At 44.5% G+C, this 19,407-nt stretch overlaps 1 protein-coding gene across 2 annotated transcripts; it reads right to left on the reverse strand.

The window, feature by feature from the left end:
- Positions 1 to 10,717: 10,717 nt before the first annotated feature.
- Positions 10,718 to 19,355, reverse strand: OGFRL1 (opioid growth factor receptor like 1). 2 transcript variants are annotated; one of them, XM_026051264.1, is made up of 7 exons: positions 19,143 to 19,355; positions 17,962 to 18,048; positions 16,827 to 16,905; positions 13,698 to 13,776; positions 13,541 to 13,607; positions 13,267 to 13,412; positions 10,718 to 11,708 (listed from the first exon to the last, which is right to left on the reverse strand). In XM_026051264.1, exons 1-7 carry the CDS (start codon positions 19,353 to 19,355, stop codon positions 10,949 to 10,951), a joined length of 1,431 nt encoding a protein of 476 aa, XP_025907049.1. In that variant the 3' UTR covers positions 10,718 to 10,948. The 2 variants fall into 2 exon arrangements, with proteins under 2 accessions (XP_025907049.1, XP_025907048.1); XM_026051263.1 differs by having other exon boundaries at positions 16,827 to 16,908.
- Between the last annotated feature and the right edge of the window lie 52 nt (positions 19,356 to 19,407).

Raw genomic sequence — 19,407 nt, forward strand, 5'->3', positions numbered from 1 at the left:
GGAAGGAAGGAAGGAAGGAAGGAAGGAAGGAAGGAAGGAAGGAAGGAAGGAAGGAAGGAAGGAAGGAAGGAAGGAAGGAAGGAAGGAAGGAAGGACTGCAAGTTTTAAGTCTCCCTAATGAACCACAAGAAGGAAAAACATATTTTAAAATAAAAGTTAGACAGCTACCCTTTCAGGTAGCTACCAGTTTGCAGAGGCAGGGTATGAGAGGAAAGGACCTTATCCTCTGGCCAACATGCAGAAAGGGAAAAAAAATGCTATCCCCTTGCACAGATAAGAACAGCTGCATAAGAGCCCTATTTCTTCCTACCTGATTTTAAGTTTCAGAGATAACTGTTAGGAGCATTGGGATCCYTTTAGCTTTGATGGAAAGAAACAGACACCTCTAGAGAAGAGGGTCATATTGAGAAGGCAGGAATCCTGCCACCCAAGTGAATGTGCTTGTGCGTTCAGCACAGACAGCCCCAGATCTTTCAAAATCTCATGTGAGATTTTCTTCACAAACTGGTTTAAATGGCTAAAGTTTTAATAATAATAATAATAATAATAATAATAATAATAATAATAATAATAATATAAAGCTTCAATTCTCTGTTTTGGCCATAAGGGCCAAAAATACTTTTTTTTTTTTTTTAATCTAAGCTTAAGGTGCATGGATAATCTTGTGTTTGTGATGCTAAGACTTTAGGGAGAAAATGCTGCAGCTTTCACAAGTTCCAGGCTGAGGATGGGAAGGTTTGCACTGCCCCTTTCTTCAGCAGGGCTCTCTCTGCCTGACCAAAGGATTTTTCGGTTGTTGTTTGATGTCTGTCCGGCTGGTATCAAGTGCTCGCCCTGCTCCATGTCCCTGACAAGGCTCCTCACACGATTCACTCGACRGGAAAACCACCTCATTCCCACTTGCAGCCAGCTCCGTTCATATTCCTCTTYGAGTCAGTGACAATAAATATTACAAAATTGCACCGGTGCAGCTGGCGTGGGCTGGAGCTGCCAGCTGCTCCATTGCTTGCGGATCCCATCTCGTGTCCCAGAGCCTGGTTCTCGCAGGAAGCCTGGAAGCGGTTCCCTGTGGTCTCACTGGGTTGCTTCCCAACCTATCCATCACCTGCTTGGCTGAGATGATTTCAACACATGGATCCCTGCAGGAGCCACACTCTGGCCAGCAAAGCGCCACGAACCAGAATGCAATTTCTAGTGTATAAGTCCTAAGTCTATCCTAAGTCTACATGAAAAATTCTTCCTACGTCCCAGACGAACTCTACCGTTTTGCACTTGGTCAGATCCTACCGTCTCAATAACTGCAGCAAATGAGTGAGTAGAGAGGGTGCCTCTGGGTACAGAGCTTCCTCCTCACATCTGCTGCCTTAGGAACACATCCGAGATAGGCACYGGTGTTCCCAGCCATGGAGGCCCTGCCCTATGGCGAGTGTGACTCAGCAGCCGCCTCTCTTTGAGACTTTTCCAGGAGATTTAAGATTGAAGGAAAGGGAGCAATTTTGTCAGCAGCAGTTTATCCAGAGCAGTCAAAAGCTCCCCAAAAGCTCTGTTGGGACATATCCTGAGGACCACGTCACGAGCAAACTTGGGAGCCTGAGCACCGTATTTTGGGACATCACCACAGCACGTGTCCACAGCAGAGCCCCTCGCCAGGCAGCCTGGCTTGGCGCTACAGAGCCTGAGTTTTAAAGCAGTTCTGTAAAATTCCACTATCTTTCTACATTTTTAGTTAACTAAATAATCTGCATTTGCCTCAAAGTGAGAGAGGGCCCCCTCGAAGGGTTGAAGGTCCCAAGTCGCACTTTTCAGGAGTAATTTAGGGCCCTAATTTCAGCTGCCAGTTTGGAAGCTGAAAATTCAAAGCTTCCTCATTTAAGCCTTCAAAGGAAATTGAAGAAGTGAAAATGTGAGGTTCCTTTTTTCCCCCCCCTATTTTTATTCTCCAATTTGAAACAGCTGCCACAAAATGTTTGGAACCATATATAGTGCTCAGTAAATGTCTAAACCTGGAAGGAACTAAGCATGAATTATGCCTGATTTATACATTAAATAAAAATAGAAAGAAGCAGTGAATTTTAAATGTTTTCTTTCGTACATTCAGTAAGTCTTGAAATCATGATGTCTGTGGAATATGGCYTGCATAAATGCCTAACAGATTGCACGTACTACATCAAAGTTTTTTAAAAATATTCCAAGAGCTTATCAGATAAGGCAAATTTGGGGGCAAAATTGAGGTTTCATAAGCCAGCTTTCCCCAGGGAGAGGTCTTGAGAAATTAATTTGGTTTTAAACCAGCTTTCAGATCCACCCATTCAGACCAAGCCTAAGGCAAGGGAAAGGTCCAAGCTGCGGCCACACGTGGGCAGCTCCRGTAGCCCAAGAGCACCAGAGGTTCAGCCTGCAAGGACTGAGCCCCCAACACGAGGCAGGACAATGACGGATGACCAAGGACCTGGCCCCAAGTCACAGATTCCAGGCTGGGCCTGAAAAGGCCAAACCTGCAACTCCTTCGCCTCTGGGCCAAGGAGTCCCTTAAGCCTTTTGCTGACTGCACTGTCCCCCACCTCAGAAGCCCTAAGGAGCTACAGATTTTAAAAGCAGTGCAAATTGCTTTGGGAAAAACTTGTTGCTGCTTCTTTGAAGGTTTAATTTTAAACTGCAGCTCTTCTCCAGGCATTCCTTGTGATTCAACTTTACTGGTAATATACAGCCTATTTGACCACAGGGAAGGAAAGCATTTAATATTTTGTTTCCCTGTTTATTACCCAGGCTAGGCAAAGAAAGCAAAACAAATTCATTAAAATGTAACTCAAAGTGAACGCTTTGGTTTTGTTCATCAAATTACATTTTTGCAATTTATGCAACTCTAATTAACATTTTAGCCCTTGCTCAAGATCATCTGCATAGATCAAAATAAATCACATCTCCCTTTTGTGGCAAGGCTTGTTTGGGGGAAAAACCCCTCAGCAAAACCAGCAAAAACCCCAGAAACCCTCGCTGTGCGACTGCCCAAGCAGCAGGGAGAAGGGGGCCGTTTAGCTCCATYGTCCCCCAGGATGCCGGGAAGGAGCCACTGGGCACCAGTCCCTCCCTGGTCCCCAGCGCAGGCAAAGCCGATGCCCTTCTGCCTTGAAGAATATTCCTATTCCCATCCAGCACCTCGTACGTGGGGACAGAGCAGCGACCTCCTCCCGATCCAAGTGCAGGGAGGCACTCGGTGCACGTCCTCCTGTCCTTCCAGCCCAGTTAAACAGAGCTGCTGGATGCAGGTCTGCCCTCTTCCATGCTTTGAGGCTGAGAAATCATTTGGAAAGCCCTTTTCCAGACAAAGGGGGACAGGAAAACATGAGCTCCTGCTCCTTCCCAGGTTGCTGCTGGGGGCTGTGTGGAAAACTGTGTTTCCTGTGTGGAAAACACAGCAGGGAGCTCAGTGCTTTGATGCTTCTGCCCCCAGAAGCAGCAAGGACAGTTTACCATCCAGTGACGTGAAAATGCTCTCAAACTGTTAATGTGTTTATTAAATTACCATAATTAAATAAAAATAGTGAAGCATGCTCTGGGCCTCCCCTTGTTCCTCTGCTTCCCATAAGGRTTTTGCCACTGACAACACAAGAGCAGGACCAGAGCTTTTAATGCCCTTCTTTAGGTGATAATACATTTACAGACAACTCCATAAATGAGCGCAGAAACAAGCCATTACATTATTACATCTACACAACATTCATACATGTTGCTAAAAGTATGCTGCTAAATGAAAAAGCTTTATTATTTTAGAGGTTTTGGCTGATGTTATTAAAAATATATTTACCTGAAAGAAACTCCAAGTATTTCATTTTACAAACAATTAAAAATATAGCAGTAAACAACATAAACTATTGCTCTTTATAAACATAAAACACTTTTTTTCTCTTTGTTCTGGTGTAAGACTGCCATACAGTTCCAAAATTATATCTTCATAGTGCATTACAAACCCAGAGACTGGTTACCACTCCTACCACATACACATGGAATTGGTGCTACCAAATATGAAGGGTGTCCTGGAGCTGAACACCGCAAAGGGCCACAGAGAGAAGAGCAGGACCATTCATGAAAAATAACTCGCTGCCATTTCATATCACAAGGAAAAATAGATTTTTTTGACTTTTTTTTTGCTTTTTTTCCCCAATTACTGCACTTTTTTTTTTTTTTTCTCAGATAACATTTTCATTTCCAAGTACACAGTAGCTTCCARTTTTATCAGTGCAAAACTATACCCAATTACCTGTCATTGAATTCAGAACCATGGAGCAGGTTAAACCACGGGAAAAAGCAATAACTTATGATTAAAAAACATGCTGCAGCAAGTCCAGAAAATTTAAGTGCCATAACTGTATTTACTGCAAAAACATTAAATCACACATTGTTAGCCACGGCAGTAAACATATCCAGTGTATTTCACAATAACCTTTACTTGATGAATATGCCACCAGACTTTAAAGTGTAGTGCTAGAATTAAAAAGTGCCTAGTTTCTACTTCAGAAAAACATTGCCAATTCTCAAATTCATTATAACAAACCACTTAATGCTGTTGAAAATAAACAAAATGTATATATATTTTAAGTGCAGAGCTGCAGTAACTCTCCATATAATTGATTCCTATAGTTTTTGAAATKTATTTTAAGAGTTCACTAGGTTAGAACATATTCGGATAGTTTATTGAATAAATTCTGAGAGACGTTCTTGCTTTCCCCGTGTTCCTTCCGCCTCAGGAGCGGCTCTGAGAAGCAGAGCGATGTCGGGGAAGGCGGCGGCAGAGAGCGGCGGCGCTGGGGAGGCCGCTCGCGCCCCATGGGGCTCACACGCAGGGCCCTGCTGCTCCGTGCGGCCCATGATGGCCACGGGCAGCCTCTGCTGAGGCCTTTCCACAGAATCACRGAATGGTTGAGGTGGGAAGGGACCTCTAGAGATCATCTAGTCCAACCCCCTGCTCCAGTAGGGACACGCAGAGCACGGGGCGGCATCCAGGCGGGTTGGGAAGATCTCTAGAGAAGGAGACTCCACAGCCTCCCTGGGCAGCCTGTTCCAGGGCTCTGTCAAAATGYGTCTTTTGGCACATCCTTTGCTGCACCGGCACAAAACCTGACGAGGAAACCCCTGCTGGAGCAGCGGGCTGGGCTGGATCACCTCCAGGGGTCCCGTCCAGCCTCAGCCACGCTGTGAAATGGCGGCTCGGGCCCAGACATCCCGGGGGCTACGCGTTGAAGCTGGGCACCCCAACGGGCACCCCAAAGGCCTTTGGTTCCCGGAGCAGCCACCGTGCTACCCCCAGCACGTGCTCCCACCACGTGGCTCCAGAGGTCTGGCCTTCGACTCATCTTGCTTCTACACCACAAAGAAAAACCACCCATTCTGCGGCTGGAAGTTGCCTTTTCATACTTCACCCACTGCATGAAAAGATTTGGYCACAGCAACAAGACAGCGTTGCCCTCCGCTTAATACATTTGCTGCCTAAACAGGTATTCTAATCATTAAAATTTCCCCAAGCTCTTAAACTAACTGCAAATGGATTACTGTTCATTTGGCAATATTCTTCCAGGGTGTTCAGGTGCACTAACAATTCTTGAATAAAGCAGATGTGAAGCAAACAAGAGATCCGCTTTTCATACAACACATGATTAAAATGTGAAGCTGATTGCCACAAGGGATGGTGGAGACTGAACGAATGGCTAAGTCCAAATATGAAGAAAAACCAACGGAGCAAAGCAGGCTCCCCGTTTGCTCTTTGTTTCACGCAATCCTCTGGTGGCCACTGTGGAGACTGGATCCAAGGCTTGGGTTCTGACCCACTGCACTGGTTCTTAGGATAACGTACATCATTAATGGGATTTTTGTCACAGTTTTATTTAACGGAGAAACTTACTTCACATATTTACATCCTTTGTATAAATACAGCTTTTGCTGAGGAAAAACATCATTTGGAAAAATATGGCATAATAAAGGGGCTTTTTTTTCCACATACATATCTTCACAAAATTTATGATCAGTTTCTCATCAACATACTTAGAATCATAGAATCATAGAATGCCGAAGGTTGGAAGGGACCTCAGAGGTCATCGAGTCCAACCCCCCTGCTCACGCAGGGTCACCTAGAGCACGTGGCACAGGGCTGCATCCAAGCGGGTTTTAAAGATCTCCAAAGAAGGAGACTCCACAACCTCTCTGGGCAGCCTGTTCCAGTGCTTTGTCACCCTCACAGTGAAGAAATGCTTCCTTAAGTTCCTGTGGAACTTCCGATGCTTCAGTTTGAAGCCATTTCCTCTAGTCCTATCCCTGCCCACCACTGAAAAGAGGCCGCCCCCCTCCTCCTCACTGCCTCCCTTGAGGTATTTATACACGCTGATCAGGTCCCCCCTCAGCCTCCTCTTCTCCAGGCTGAACAGGCCCAGCTCTCTCAGCCTTTGCTCATAGGGCAGATGTTCCAGGCCCCTGATCATCCTSGTAGCCCTGCGCTGGACTCTCTCCAGCAGCTCCACATCCCTCTTGTACTGGGGAGCCCAGAACTGGACGCAGTACTCCAGATGTGGCCTCACCAGGGYTGAGTAGAGGGGGATGATCACTTCCCTCRACCTGCTGGAGACTTATGTCCCTATTAATGAGAATGAGTAATACTGTAACTTCTAAAAGGAAATTACTGTCAAGTTCTATAAAATGTTGATGAAGATTATTTTTGTGACATCCCTTTAGGCAATAACTTAAGAGGACTTACCTTTCTCCCAATTTACAGACTCACAGGATGGCTGAGGCTGGAAGGGACCTCTAGAGATCATCCAGTCCAATCCCCTGCTCCAGCAGGGACACCCAGAGCACGGGGCACAGGGAGGCATCCAGGTGGGTTGGGAAGATCTCCAGAGAAGGAGACTCCACAGCCTCCCTGGGCAGCCTGTTCCAGGGCTCTGTCACCCTCACAGGGAAGAAGATCCTCCTCACATGCAGATGGAACTTCCTGTGTTGCAGCTTATAAGGTATTTTTAGGAACTGTCTGCAGGAATGAGGGACCTTTCACAGATGTGGTCGCAGAAGGTGGTTATCAGACAGTCTTTTTACAACAGATGAACCGCTCATTTTTCTACCCCAATTTCTAATAGCATCTTTCCCCCCACCCCCTTGCTTCTCAGCCATGAGACAAGTCATTACAWCACAACCTTCAGGAAATAAGAGTGCACAAAATAATTCAGTTTAACAGATATAAATGAATTTTATTTTAAAAGAAACATTTTCTTTTCCATTTAAATCTATTAAGCCTCCTTTGACTTACCGTGCTGGATCATCCACCAAAATTATACAGAACTTAAAAGGTGTGTTAGGTTATAGGACTTACGAGGTCTTTCTGGCTATAGCACAGGTATACACAAGTGCAGATTATTAGAGTTATCTTAGAATAATTTATGAAGAATAATTTATGAAGGATTACACTGGTTTACATGAAGGATCAATTAAACTGCCTCTCCATCAGCTTGCTGCAATCACGGACACAATCCTGAGAAGCTRACCAAGCCGCGGGGCAGCTCTCAAATCAAAACATTTTGCATTCTGCAATRCAACGTTTGCGTTCTGCAAACATTTTAGCATCCTTCAGGACCACCCTTTTAACCACTAAAAATACAGACTCCAGAGGCTCTGTCCTGCTCCTAGATGTGTGCACACGAGGAACTGTTTGAGGCGCCCTCGAGTCCCGGACAGCAGGGCTCAGAGCTGTGGCTAGTGCCAAACACCAAGTGCTGCCCATTTGCCTCACAGAGCACTTCCACTTGCATGTGTATGAATATTCATTATGATTTTGTTAAGTTGCACATTGCTATTTCCTCTGTGGCAGATAATTAAAGTAAAACCCAACCCGTAACACACGTGCCCACATGAACACAGCTGGTGCCTCSCATCGGGGGCACCCACATGTACTTAGGAGGAAAAGGGCCCTTGCAGGGGAAGCTCCATTTCGTTGCTGAAGGACTAGTTCAGATTGCAGCAGAAGGCAGAGTCAAAGCACATTGCTATAGAAAGTCCACAGAAAACGCCCAGTATTTAAGTGCATAGCGAGATAAAACCAACTTCCGCAGCGAGCAAGTGTCCTGAACTGCTCTGCGCTTGGGAATTCATGATTAAGTGGCCAAGTGCTGGCATTTATGAGCACAGAGCCATTTCAGCACTCACTGCATGGCAAAGYTGAAAGCCCGTTGTGGTCAGGGACAAGCACGGGGTGCTGCAGGCTGCCACGGCCCTGGTTCTGCCACGACTGCCCTGCAATAAATGGCTCCTGCAGGTACTTGCAAAAAATCAGAAAAATAATATGTCTCCTCTGTAAAAATAACGGCAGACCATCACATTTTATGTAGAGCAGAAAATGATAGTTAAAGATGAAGTGCCCTGTAGGAGTTACCCAATTGACAAGAGCTAAAAGCCAACTATTGCAGAATGCAGGCCATTTAACACACAAAAAAACCCTCACTTCCCTCACCCCTGTAGTTCTTTGCATGCAATTGATATGTCACCACTGCTCTCACCTTTAAGAAAACTGTATTCCAAGCTGGACATTTTAAAAAAACATAATAATAAAAGAATTAATAAGGCTACAATTTAAAAGAACTTGCCTGTATTTTCAGATATACTAGGGGCTTAGAAATGCTAGAAAAAGTCCTTTGTATTTTAAATACCTAACTATGGATGGCCGTCCAGCAAACACACGTAGGTGAAAGTCATGGCACAAAGGCAGGTTAACACAGTGCAGAGAAATCCCCTGGATGCAAACGACAAGCACCTTCTGGCTGACACCAAAGACAAACTCCCCCTGCTTAATATTTGTTCAGTAGACAAGAAAGAGCTCCTGAGGCCACCTATATTCAACCAAGTAACAGTGTAAATAAGATAACAACCCTCAGCTTCTCCCATTTCAAAGACTATATATTTATTTATTTCAATGTTTAACCTTAATATATAGAATGCCCACAAAAGGAAGGCTCCGTATGGCCAGTTACCTTATGGTTCTTGCTATGCACAGTGCAAACTTCCCTGATGCCATTCCAGAAATGACTATGTCAAAAGAAGAAATGCTTTTAAGCGGGCGAGTTAGGCACTCAAGAATCAAAAAGCTGTAAGCAGAACATAACCTTGTCCTTGGGTGTACGAGCGAGGTTACAGTCCTTACGCACAGGGATTATTTCTTTTTTAAATGTAAGCATTTCCTGGGCCCTTGTGCAGTAAAGGTCTGAGGCCAACATGCAAGAGGAGACCCTAGCCCAAGTCCAAGGCATTSGAAAGGTTCCTCAGCACTTCCTGGCTCCTGGGAAGCGGGAAGTGCTGGGACTTGCTTCAGTCTCACCTCTTGCTTGAGCATCCTGGGTTATCCCTAATAAAAGCCACGTGCTCATGTTCCTCCTCTGACCCAGTCAGGGAAGGGGAAGGACGAACGCGTCTTGCTCCCTCCCTGCCTCTTTAGATGGGAAAATCCCGAGTCCTCGGGAACAAAAATCTCGACCTGCTGCTCTGCGTGACCTCGAGGGAAAGGGCTACCTGGGACAGCCGCAGATGCACCYGCTGGATGCACGGAAAATCCTGGCAAGGCAGGAAAACAGGAGACTTTTGCTCTGTGCTTTGGAAGCCCTGAAGCCTCTGTCATTCTGAGTTGCAGGAGCCAAATAAAATCCTGCAGCGCTCCGACACTCCAACTGCAGTCAGCCACCAGCACCACACGCCATCAAAAATACATTAAAGGCAGGGGATCATACAGACACTTTTAAACAGAAAATATGAACAGATGTTTAAGACTATTTTAGGACTATACGAAATCCGAATTTTATCTGCATGATTTTTAATTCCTATTGCATATAATTAACTTGCTGGATATAATCCTGCTTGACTGAAAGGAATAAACTTCAAAGAGGCTGTTCAGGGAGAGCAGATGGTCCTTAAGGAAGCAAAGTTGGGAAAGGGGCTGGACCCCTATGCAAGGGGTTCTAGCCAGGCTGGCCGAGTGGCTTTTCTCAAAAAATAAACCAAAACAAAGCTAAATGGCAAAAGAGCCCCAAGTAAAGAGCAAAGGAAGAGAGCCGGGAGGAAGGAGCAGGTCCCTCCTCCTCCTCACCCAGCGAGACGCAGCGTGGCCATCGCACACGCTGCCTCTCAGCACCAGGCTTTGCAGGAACCCAGCCCAGCTGCGGGAGCTGTGGTACTAATATCAATAATTAATATTAATAGAGCTGATCAACTGAAACCAACTCTGAAAGTAGCCCAAGTGTCTCCTGCAGAAACCAGCGGCAGTAGCAAAGGAGGCAGGAGAAGAAAGGACTTGAAAAGGACCGAACGTCTAAAGTGCAACTTCCCTTGTACCCAAAGGTTACCTTGTACCCTAAGCTAACTTTTATTCATTGCAAAACAATACCCAGATCCATGGGATGTTTTGATATCCATTCTAAAGTGTCTCAGACAAGGACGCTAATCTAAGGTAAAAGATGCTGTGCAAATACTGCCCTTGAATACGAACAAAGATCCTGACTAACATCCACCAGGGAAAACAGTGCTTGCAAAATCATTTCCAGTCATTGCATAAACGGAAAGCAATACTTTAAGAACATATTTAAAAAACTTAAAGATATCATGTTAAGATTTCCCAAAAAGTTACACTTAAAAAATGCATGAATTTACTTGCAAAAAAAATATATATATTTTTCTTTGCAAACTGCAATCTACCTGGAAAATATAATGGATTCTAAGCTTTGAACTTACACAACTGTTTGAAATACTCATACCTGTTTTACATCTGATAAGTGGAGGTTAAAAAAAAATACAAATTTAAGAGATGCATTCATATGCAACAAGGTCTCCTGAACTTTTATACGCCRGATGGAAGTGTCACCCAAAATGAAGGAGCAGTGAATAATTCGCTTCACTCAAAACAAAACAACAGGTTTTAACTGCAGATTCATGACTTTATCTCATCTTTGTTTTGTGTGTCGCTCTCCCCTGAAAGCGTGTCCTTATCAAGGCTGTCTTGTGGATCTGCTGACACATTATTCAAACAATCCTCGCTGTCACATAAGGACTTATCTGTAGTACCTGGAGGACCTCCACAGTCATTGTTCTGATTTCCATCATCTTTTCCGGAATAAGAAGTGTCCTCCTTTTTGTCTGACGTATCAGGAATTTCTTCTGATGTTGAATGCTGAGTCGTATCAGCATCACTGCTCTTTTCACTGCTGTTCTGCCTAACAGCATCACAGTTCACTTCTTGTTCATCCTGCTCATTTCCTTCCCCATTTTTTGTGGGTTCTACCTTCTTTTCTTCAACTGCTTTACTAGCTGAGCTTCCACTYGTGGATATATTCTTAGAATCTTTCGGTTTTTTATGCTTGGAAATGCAACTGTTGTGAACAGCAGCAGGAGATGCTGGCTTTTTATTTGCTTTGCCTCCTTCTGACTTCTGTTTCCTTGGTGGTCCCCAGATAAAATGCTCAGAAGGTGTATAATGTTGCTGGGCAAATCTCAGGAGCTTCCTCCTTTCTCTTCGGTCTCTAATAGTGTACACAAAATATTCCAGAGCACTTTGCTTAATATTTGGGATGGTATCTTCCACAAGAGCTTCGTGAAGAATAAATTTTACCAAGGGGGATTTGAAGCTCTCGTATCCAAGTTCACCAAGGCTTTTGAGAATTCGAGTGATCCTCAAGTAATTGTGCTGAGATCTGTGGGAGAAAAGGTTGAAAAATTCCACTGAATTAGAAAAAGAAAAAAGAGGAAAAAAACCTTACAGATACCGAACTAGAACTGCAATGCCTGACTTATCTGTAGCACTCAAAATGTGTATTTCAGGCTTTCTGTACTTCAGCTGATGAAGCTTCCTAATACTTCCTTTGATAGGATGTTGTGAGTGAAAATTAGTCTATGTAAAACGCTTTGAGGCCAACAGAGGAGGGATCAAAGTGTTTACTGAATTTGATTTCTTCTGCTAGGTATATTTTTTCTTGAGAAGAAAGCACAGTCTTTATACTTCACTCAAGTCTATCTACTAGCAGGTCACCCAGCTTTTAAATGACTAACTCTTGCAGACTACTACCTAAATTCCTTACAAAGCCAACGTTGGGAGAACAAAAAGGCAGCTCTGGAGAGTAAGTCTTTCTGTCATAAAGCATGCGAGGGACAGAAATGGAATTAACTGCCTTCTGGAAGCGTTTCTGAAGTGCTCTTTCCCTCATAAAGTAGATCTAAGYGAACAGTAAACCTTTTATGCCTCAATTTTAGATATCTAAATTTTAGATGGTTAAATTAGGTAAAAAGTGCCCCTGTCCCTGACWTAAATCTGTGTAGCTACTCACTGATGAGAATATAGAAATTCCAAGGTAAAGATGTGCAGTAAATATTATCCAGGGCTCTTGAAGGCCTGTCTGACCTGCTGCCTGACTTGGCGCACACATCTGTGATTTGACTCATTTAGTCAAGTTACTGAGTAACTCAGTCAAGTTACTAACAAGTTATTTCTATTATTTGCTCAGATATAACCACCAGCAGCCCTACCTTGCAAACAAGCCTGCACTTGCATGCAAGGACCAAATACTGCATAACAGCAAACTTTAGCTCCAAGATCAGAGGGAGTAGAAAAGTGATCACAAATCTTGAGAAGAAATTGTGATACAAAAAAATCTGCAGGGGACAAAACTCAGTGCAGACCTACACTCTCCCCAAAGCTGAAGAAAGTGAGAGATGGTCATTTGGTGAAAGCTGAGATAAAGTCTAACCCAAAATATGTTCAAAGCTCTTCAGTCAAGCGCTGCAGTTAGAAGTATTAAACAGAAGAATTAAACAGAAAATATTTCAGGTTTAGGGAGAGAGAAATCTTGATTATTTAGCTTCCATGCAGGTGTGGAGAATTCGCCTTTTCTCATAGAAGAAAAGTGAATGCAAAGACAAGTCACTCTTTCCTTGCAATAAAGAAGCATCACTCTGGGATCAGGTGAAAACGTGTTCAGCAGTATGACAGACAAAGCTAATTTGGAACTGTGATTCTCTCCAGTACCATCTGAAAGTTGTATTTTTAGGGAATTCACTGACGTTGCTTAGACTAGTAAAGGGTGTGAGGCACAAACACAAAATTGCGTAAGGAGAAAACACAGAGACACAAATCAGTCTTATCTCTTTTTTCTCTCTAGACAAGCTTTAGAAACATATCTCCCCTTTCCCTAGAAGACAAAAGGTTAAAGGAAGTCTATGGCAAATCAGGAGCGGTAGGTAAATGTCTTTACTTACTCATTCAAATGTTGGAATCTTTCTTGCCAGTTTGCAGCTCGTGCTACATTTCCAGTTTTATCAACTAGCTTTATCCCGAAAAACTCCAGCATCATTTTGTAAGCCAAAACAAATCTCCTAATTGCTTCTTTTGTCTTCTTGAATTCCTAAGAAATAAAGAACAGTTCCAAAGTTCTGCATGGCACTAAAGCAAGCACTGCTGCACTGTACACAACTCAACCAAAGCAGTAATGTATCAGTACAAGTTGTTTGTGTTAAATTCCATATGATTTACCTCAATTTCATACGTAGTTAGTTCCTTAGCATAGAAGTTGAGACCTTGCTCCCGCAGAGGGAAAAGCCTGTTAAAACAGAAGTGTATTACAGCTCTCAGCACATGACACTTAAACAAATTAATGCTCAAGAAGAGAAATAGGCAGTAAGTGACCAACCACTGTATGTAAGTGTGGTTATGTTCCAGTTTTTCATAGTCTCCTTTCCACTTGTTTAGGACTTCTTCAATATAAACCCCTGCATAAAAATAATTTGAAAACTATTAGGTAGCCATCAGAAACAGCTTTCAGCTACATCACAAAAGTGTAGACCCATTTAACATAATCACAGAATGCATTTTTAATCTTACTTCAAATTCTATAACAASGACTATTACAGACATAAATAAATTAGTTTTAATTTAAAATGAATTCAGTTGCTACAACTTATATCAAAGCAGGAGATTTACCAAACTTTAATACAAACAAAATCAGCTGGCTGTAACTGAGTTACCTACCAGTTGTGGGTACGTGACCCCTGTAAAATAGACTTTCCAGAAAGTATCCGTGCCCTAGATTTCTCTGTCACATTGGCAACTGGCAAACCACTTCAGTAAAACACTGCACCACAAATAACCTGCCATTGCTTTAACATGACAAAACTGTGCAAACATATCATCTTTGTAGAATAAAATCTCAACACTAATAAATCTTCCATTTCAGGAATCTCTCCAGCTGCAAGCGATGCAAAGATCTAGCAATCATCTGCAGGTAGCTATGGCTAACAGCTCAGGTACCACTGCCACRACTTGACCTTGTGGGCCCCATCTCATGCTCAAGAACTGAGAATTGCAGAGAACTCAGTCAGCTCCTCTTGGAAAGAAAGGGTGAGAGAAAAAGAGGACAGAGTGCACATAAAAGGAAATTAACCCTTCTTTGTACTGAGGCTGTGCCCTTGAACTTCAGCCTTGGACCAGGGAACCTCTCTTCCAGGCACTGCACAAATGCATARTACACCCCAAAGAACATTCCTTGCTCCAGACACTCTGCATTTTCTTTTCATCAGTGAACATCCAACATTAGCCTATTCCTTCTCTGAAGCTAACTGGAGTTTTACCACTGCAGCATGGCCTCTCTCAAAGTCATATAGCACAGGACCAGCCTAAAAAACCCAAAGCCCCCATTGCTTTAATTCCTAAAACAATATATATATATATATATGAGGTTCTACTCTCTTCCTCAGTAAAAAATGCCACTTGGATTCCAACAGAGAATTCAAGTGTTGCTTCATTCACTGATTTTCATCAGCAGTGAAGAAAGCAGCCAAAGAGGCTGCTAAGAACACGGGCTTTCCAGGGCAGCTAAGGCTGGAAAAATCACCAAGAGACTTCATGCCATTGCCACACACTACCACACACACATCCAGCTTTCACAATACTTCTGTTTCAAGGTTTAGACAACTTGTTGCTGAATTGCAAGGAGAAAAGACAGGCCAGCTCTGAGCAAGAACCACGCTCTCATCTGTAGGCTGTAGAATTGAACTTTGTAAACTTTTTTGTTGTTGTTTTTAAGAACATTCCCCAGTATTTCACTTCATGTGGCACTTCAGACTCCCCCTAAACACTTTCACAATTTCACTGTGTAAGGTCAAGGCAATGACTATTTTCTCCCATTCTCACTAAAATGTTATACAAAGCCAGAGCTCACAAACATCAATACTTCAGTTTCRCTGGCCTATCAGTTACTTTGCTTTTGACCCCACTGACCATGATTTCTTCCTAAAATTTTGCCTTCCTCTAGCTTCTGTGACTACATTCTCCTCTGGATAATCCTTCTGAATTGCTACCTCATTCTGTCCTCTCACGGAGTTCCCTCAAACCTTCACCATCTTTCACTTTCAAGTCTTTAGTTCCCTTTTCCTTCTCTACACATGTGTTCCCTGTGTAATGTGTCATGAATTTGCAATCTCTGTGTTGGTAATTGGCAGATCTAACTCTTCCTCTAGCCAAGGTAAAAAACACAGGTATGCAGACAAAGCTCAAGAAGAAGAATAAACCAAAATTCTTTCACACAACCTAATTTTTTTCCCCCCCTCAGTTGCTGCAGATATTAGCACTATCTTGTCTATAAATAACTTTCATCTCCAACCTTCCAGGCTATATTTACACGACTGCATCCTTCTGCACATCATCTTTCCCACCCAGATTTGTCAGGATTATGACATTTTGCACCTCAACATCCTTTTTTTTCCTGACCTTGAGAAATGCAAATCTGCCACACTTATCTCTACCCCAAACGCTGCTGAGATCTTGCTTCCAGACTGCTCTTTTTTTTTAAATATTACCTCTCCTTTGTATTCTTCCGTTCTGATACCCCTTTCTGCAACATCAAACAAAAGCCATATGCCTTCACTTTCAAAGCCTTTCAGGACTTGTCCCTTCCCACCTTATCTCAATCCTTTCCTGCTACACAGGTAGAATCCTGCCTCTGACGAGTCCTCCCTGGCAGTATCCTACTCTCACTTCTTATATACCAAAATGTGCACTTTCAGATTTTCCCCCAAGTTGCTCTCATATTGAGAGACTCTTTCTGCAAAGCATCTGCAAAGTAACCTCATCATCATTCTTAAAAAAAAAAAAAAAAAAAATCTCTAAAACTCATTTTTGCCTGCAAATTTTCTTGACAATAGCAAAGGTCTCATGTGCCGAGACCCCTCTCTTATCATTCCACCCAACACTCCTTGGCTGGCTCAGTTTTGCTTCCCCATCTGTCTGTTGCCTTCCTGTCTGTCACACTTGGGCTGCAAACTCCCCAGCGCAGGGCTTGCATCTTGCAGTCCCTCTTATGTTTGTGCTGAACCCACCTTGTGAGATTCCTGTCCACAAACAGAACCACTGTTCTAGGACAGAGATTATTATAACAGCAATAGCAACATACTTTCTCACATGTGAAGAAATGGTAACACATTCATTATCCTTACACAGGACTAAAAATAAAACTCAGATCTTTGCTGCTGCCTTTTCAAGCAGCAAGAGCTTACTGAATGTAGTGCACAACTACATCATGCTGAAAATGTATGAGAACAGCACCACTACCAAAAGCTTCCTCTTGAGACCAGGGGCTAGCTTTGGTTGAAACACAACCTGCTACCAGCAACACTGTCAACATGCTATTCCAGTAAGGAAGTGATACAAAACACTACTAGGCACCCATAGTGCATTAGCACTCTAATTAACACACTTGTGTCACCTGTTACTATTATTAGCGATCATTCTTCTCTTACCACTATTACTGTAACAGATTACTCACCATCAGGTTTAAAGGGGATTTTATTTTTGTAAAACCGGAGATTACACAGGTCATTTTGATATCGAAGATCTTTAAAGTTCTGCTAAAAAAAAAAAAGAAAATAAGATATTATCAGCTACAGAGTGGCACTTGGCTCTCAGAATAACTTGTTCAAAATACAGAAAAATAAACCCAACAAAGTTTAGGAAAAGCTGAAGCCCCTCAGAATTGCTCGGGTACTTAAAGATTCAGCCCTGGAAAAACAGTTTGAGGGATCTGCAAGCTCCTCCTGGCTGGCAGCTTCCCCCACCATGACATGGGAAAGGGCGGCAAGCATAATGGGACCTTGACTTTAGTGTCAAGAATTTTTTTGTGAGAGAGGGACTAAAAAGAAGTCCAAATGATATCTATCGTCTCCGGTATTAAAGAGGCATTTTTTCTGAGCTCCYGATAGTATTGCCAAGCTGATAATAACTCATAGTGTTTGCATGAACTGGACTGAAAAGATGTTGCACTAARTTCTGGGCTCCCCAGTATAAGAGGGACGTGGAGCTTCTSGAGAGGGTCCAGAGAAGGGCAACCAGGATGATTAAGGGAATGGAACATCTCTCGTATGAAGAGAGGCTGAGYGAGCTGGGCCTGTTTTCTCTGGAGAAGAGACGGCTCAGAGGGGATATGATTAATATGTATAAGTTCAGGAAGGGAGAATGCAGGGAGGAAGGGGACAGGCTGTTTTCACTGGTGGCCAGCGATAGGACGAGGGATAATGGCCACAAGCTGAAGCATAAGAAGTTCCGTCTCCAGGTGAGGAGCAACTTCTTTACTGTTAGGGTGACAGAGCAGTGGAACAGGCTGCCCAGGGAGGTTGTGGAGTCTCCTACTCTGGAGGTCTTCAAAACCCGCCTGGATGCCGCCCTGTGCCACATGCTGCAGCTGTGCCTGCTTGAGCAGGAAGGTTGGACTAGATGATCTGATCCCTTCCAACCTTAAATATTCTGTGATTCTGTGAATTTCATTTCTCTCCCACTGGATACCTTGCTTTTTGACTCTGGTCATTCTCATACACATTAACCCACATAAAGGTTTACAACTGTGGGAGCTGTGTGCTGTTCTCAACGAAACAAGGGCATGATTTCAAACCATCAAACATTCTTACTGGGTACTGGTGTCGGTACTTGTAGAGATCTCTCGCTGCATAGAAGCTTCTCTTTGGCTTGGCTGTGAGCTCAGTTGCATCACCACTCTGGAACATTTAAAAAGCAGTTAATAGCCATATGTAAACACACTAACTACTGAAATGGTATAAAATTATTTTTCATAAGGGGTTTCAACAATGGAAACATACAGAAGTGCCCACATATTTTTTTTTTCAAAGAATTTGAAAATCTCCCTGCTGAATGCTTATTACTACACACTTGAAGCCTAAATTAAAAGCAAAGGCTATGGACTATGAAATGAGACAGGCTGTATCACGAGTTTGCAGTTGATTTGAATCAACAGGGTGGTGGGCCGTGCCCAAGGCCGGACCCTGCAGCGCCTGGGAAGCACCCCTACCAGCTGCACTAACCCAGGGGGGCGAGCAGCGGCCCTGCTCGCCGTGCWGGGGAGCTCCCGCTATTTGCAACGCTATCCGCAAACCCACGGCACATGCAATTCCCACTGCTGCGGCCCCGGGAAGAAAATGAATAGTGCCAAATTAGCCAAGTTGGTGTCCTACTGCTTTCTTGAACCCTTTTTGAACACTCTTTTTTTTTAAGAGCTTAAATTTAAGTCCTGGCAAGAAGCACCGCTCCAGGACAGGCCGCAGGGGAAATCACCACTGGGCTCCTAGGAAAACTTAGACTGACCCCCCTGTCCTGCTCGGAGGCCRCGGGCTGAGGCAGCCAGGGCCCGTCCAGGCCAATGCAGATAACCCAGCTGACCTCAGAAAGTCACCCAGAAAGCTTTTCCCAGCAGGAAAACCAGAGCCGAAGCGGCTCTGTGCGCAGAGCCAACAGCCATTGCAGTTCCTTCTCACAGCCCCACCGTAACAACAGGTTTCCTTTTTTTTTTTAACCCATGTGCAGAAATGAGTCTCTACTCTCAAACCGAAGGCCAAATGAGTTAAATAAATAAATAAAGATGCTCAACTCATCCATATTCCCGGGGGAGGTTGGAGCCGGGCTCATCCCCGCGCCCGGCCGGGGCCTCCTCGGCTTCCAGCGAGCGGCCCGTCGGGGAAGGCGGCGCCGGGCCGGCCCCCCGAGCCCCTACCCGGTCCCTCGAGCCCCTGCCCGGCCCCCCGAGCCCCTGCCCGGCCCCCGCGGCCCCTGCCCGGGCCACGTCCTGCCCCGGTACCTGCTCGGGGCCGGCGCCGTCCTGCTCCGCCCGCTCCCCCTCGTCCTGCGGCGGCGGCGGGGGAGTCTCCTCCGCGGCGGCGGGCAGCGGCTCGGCCGCCTCGGGGCCGTCGGGCCGCGGCGCCTCGGGCTCGGAGTCGGTCTCCCAGGTGGAGTCGCAGTCCTCCACCGTGGTGGGCTCCTTGAAGCTGACGCCGCTCAGCAGGCCGCCCATCGGGCGCTGCTGCTGCTGCTGCCGCCGAACCGGGCCGGGCCGCGCCGGGGCC

Source organism: Nothoprocta perdicaria, unplaced genomic scaffold, assembly GCF_003342845.1.
Source record: "Nothoprocta perdicaria isolate Ctin4 unplaced genomic scaffold, notPer1 scaffold_74, whole genome shotgun sequence".
NCBI lineage: Eukaryota > Metazoa > Chordata > Aves > Tinamiformes > Tinamidae > Nothoprocta > Nothoprocta perdicaria.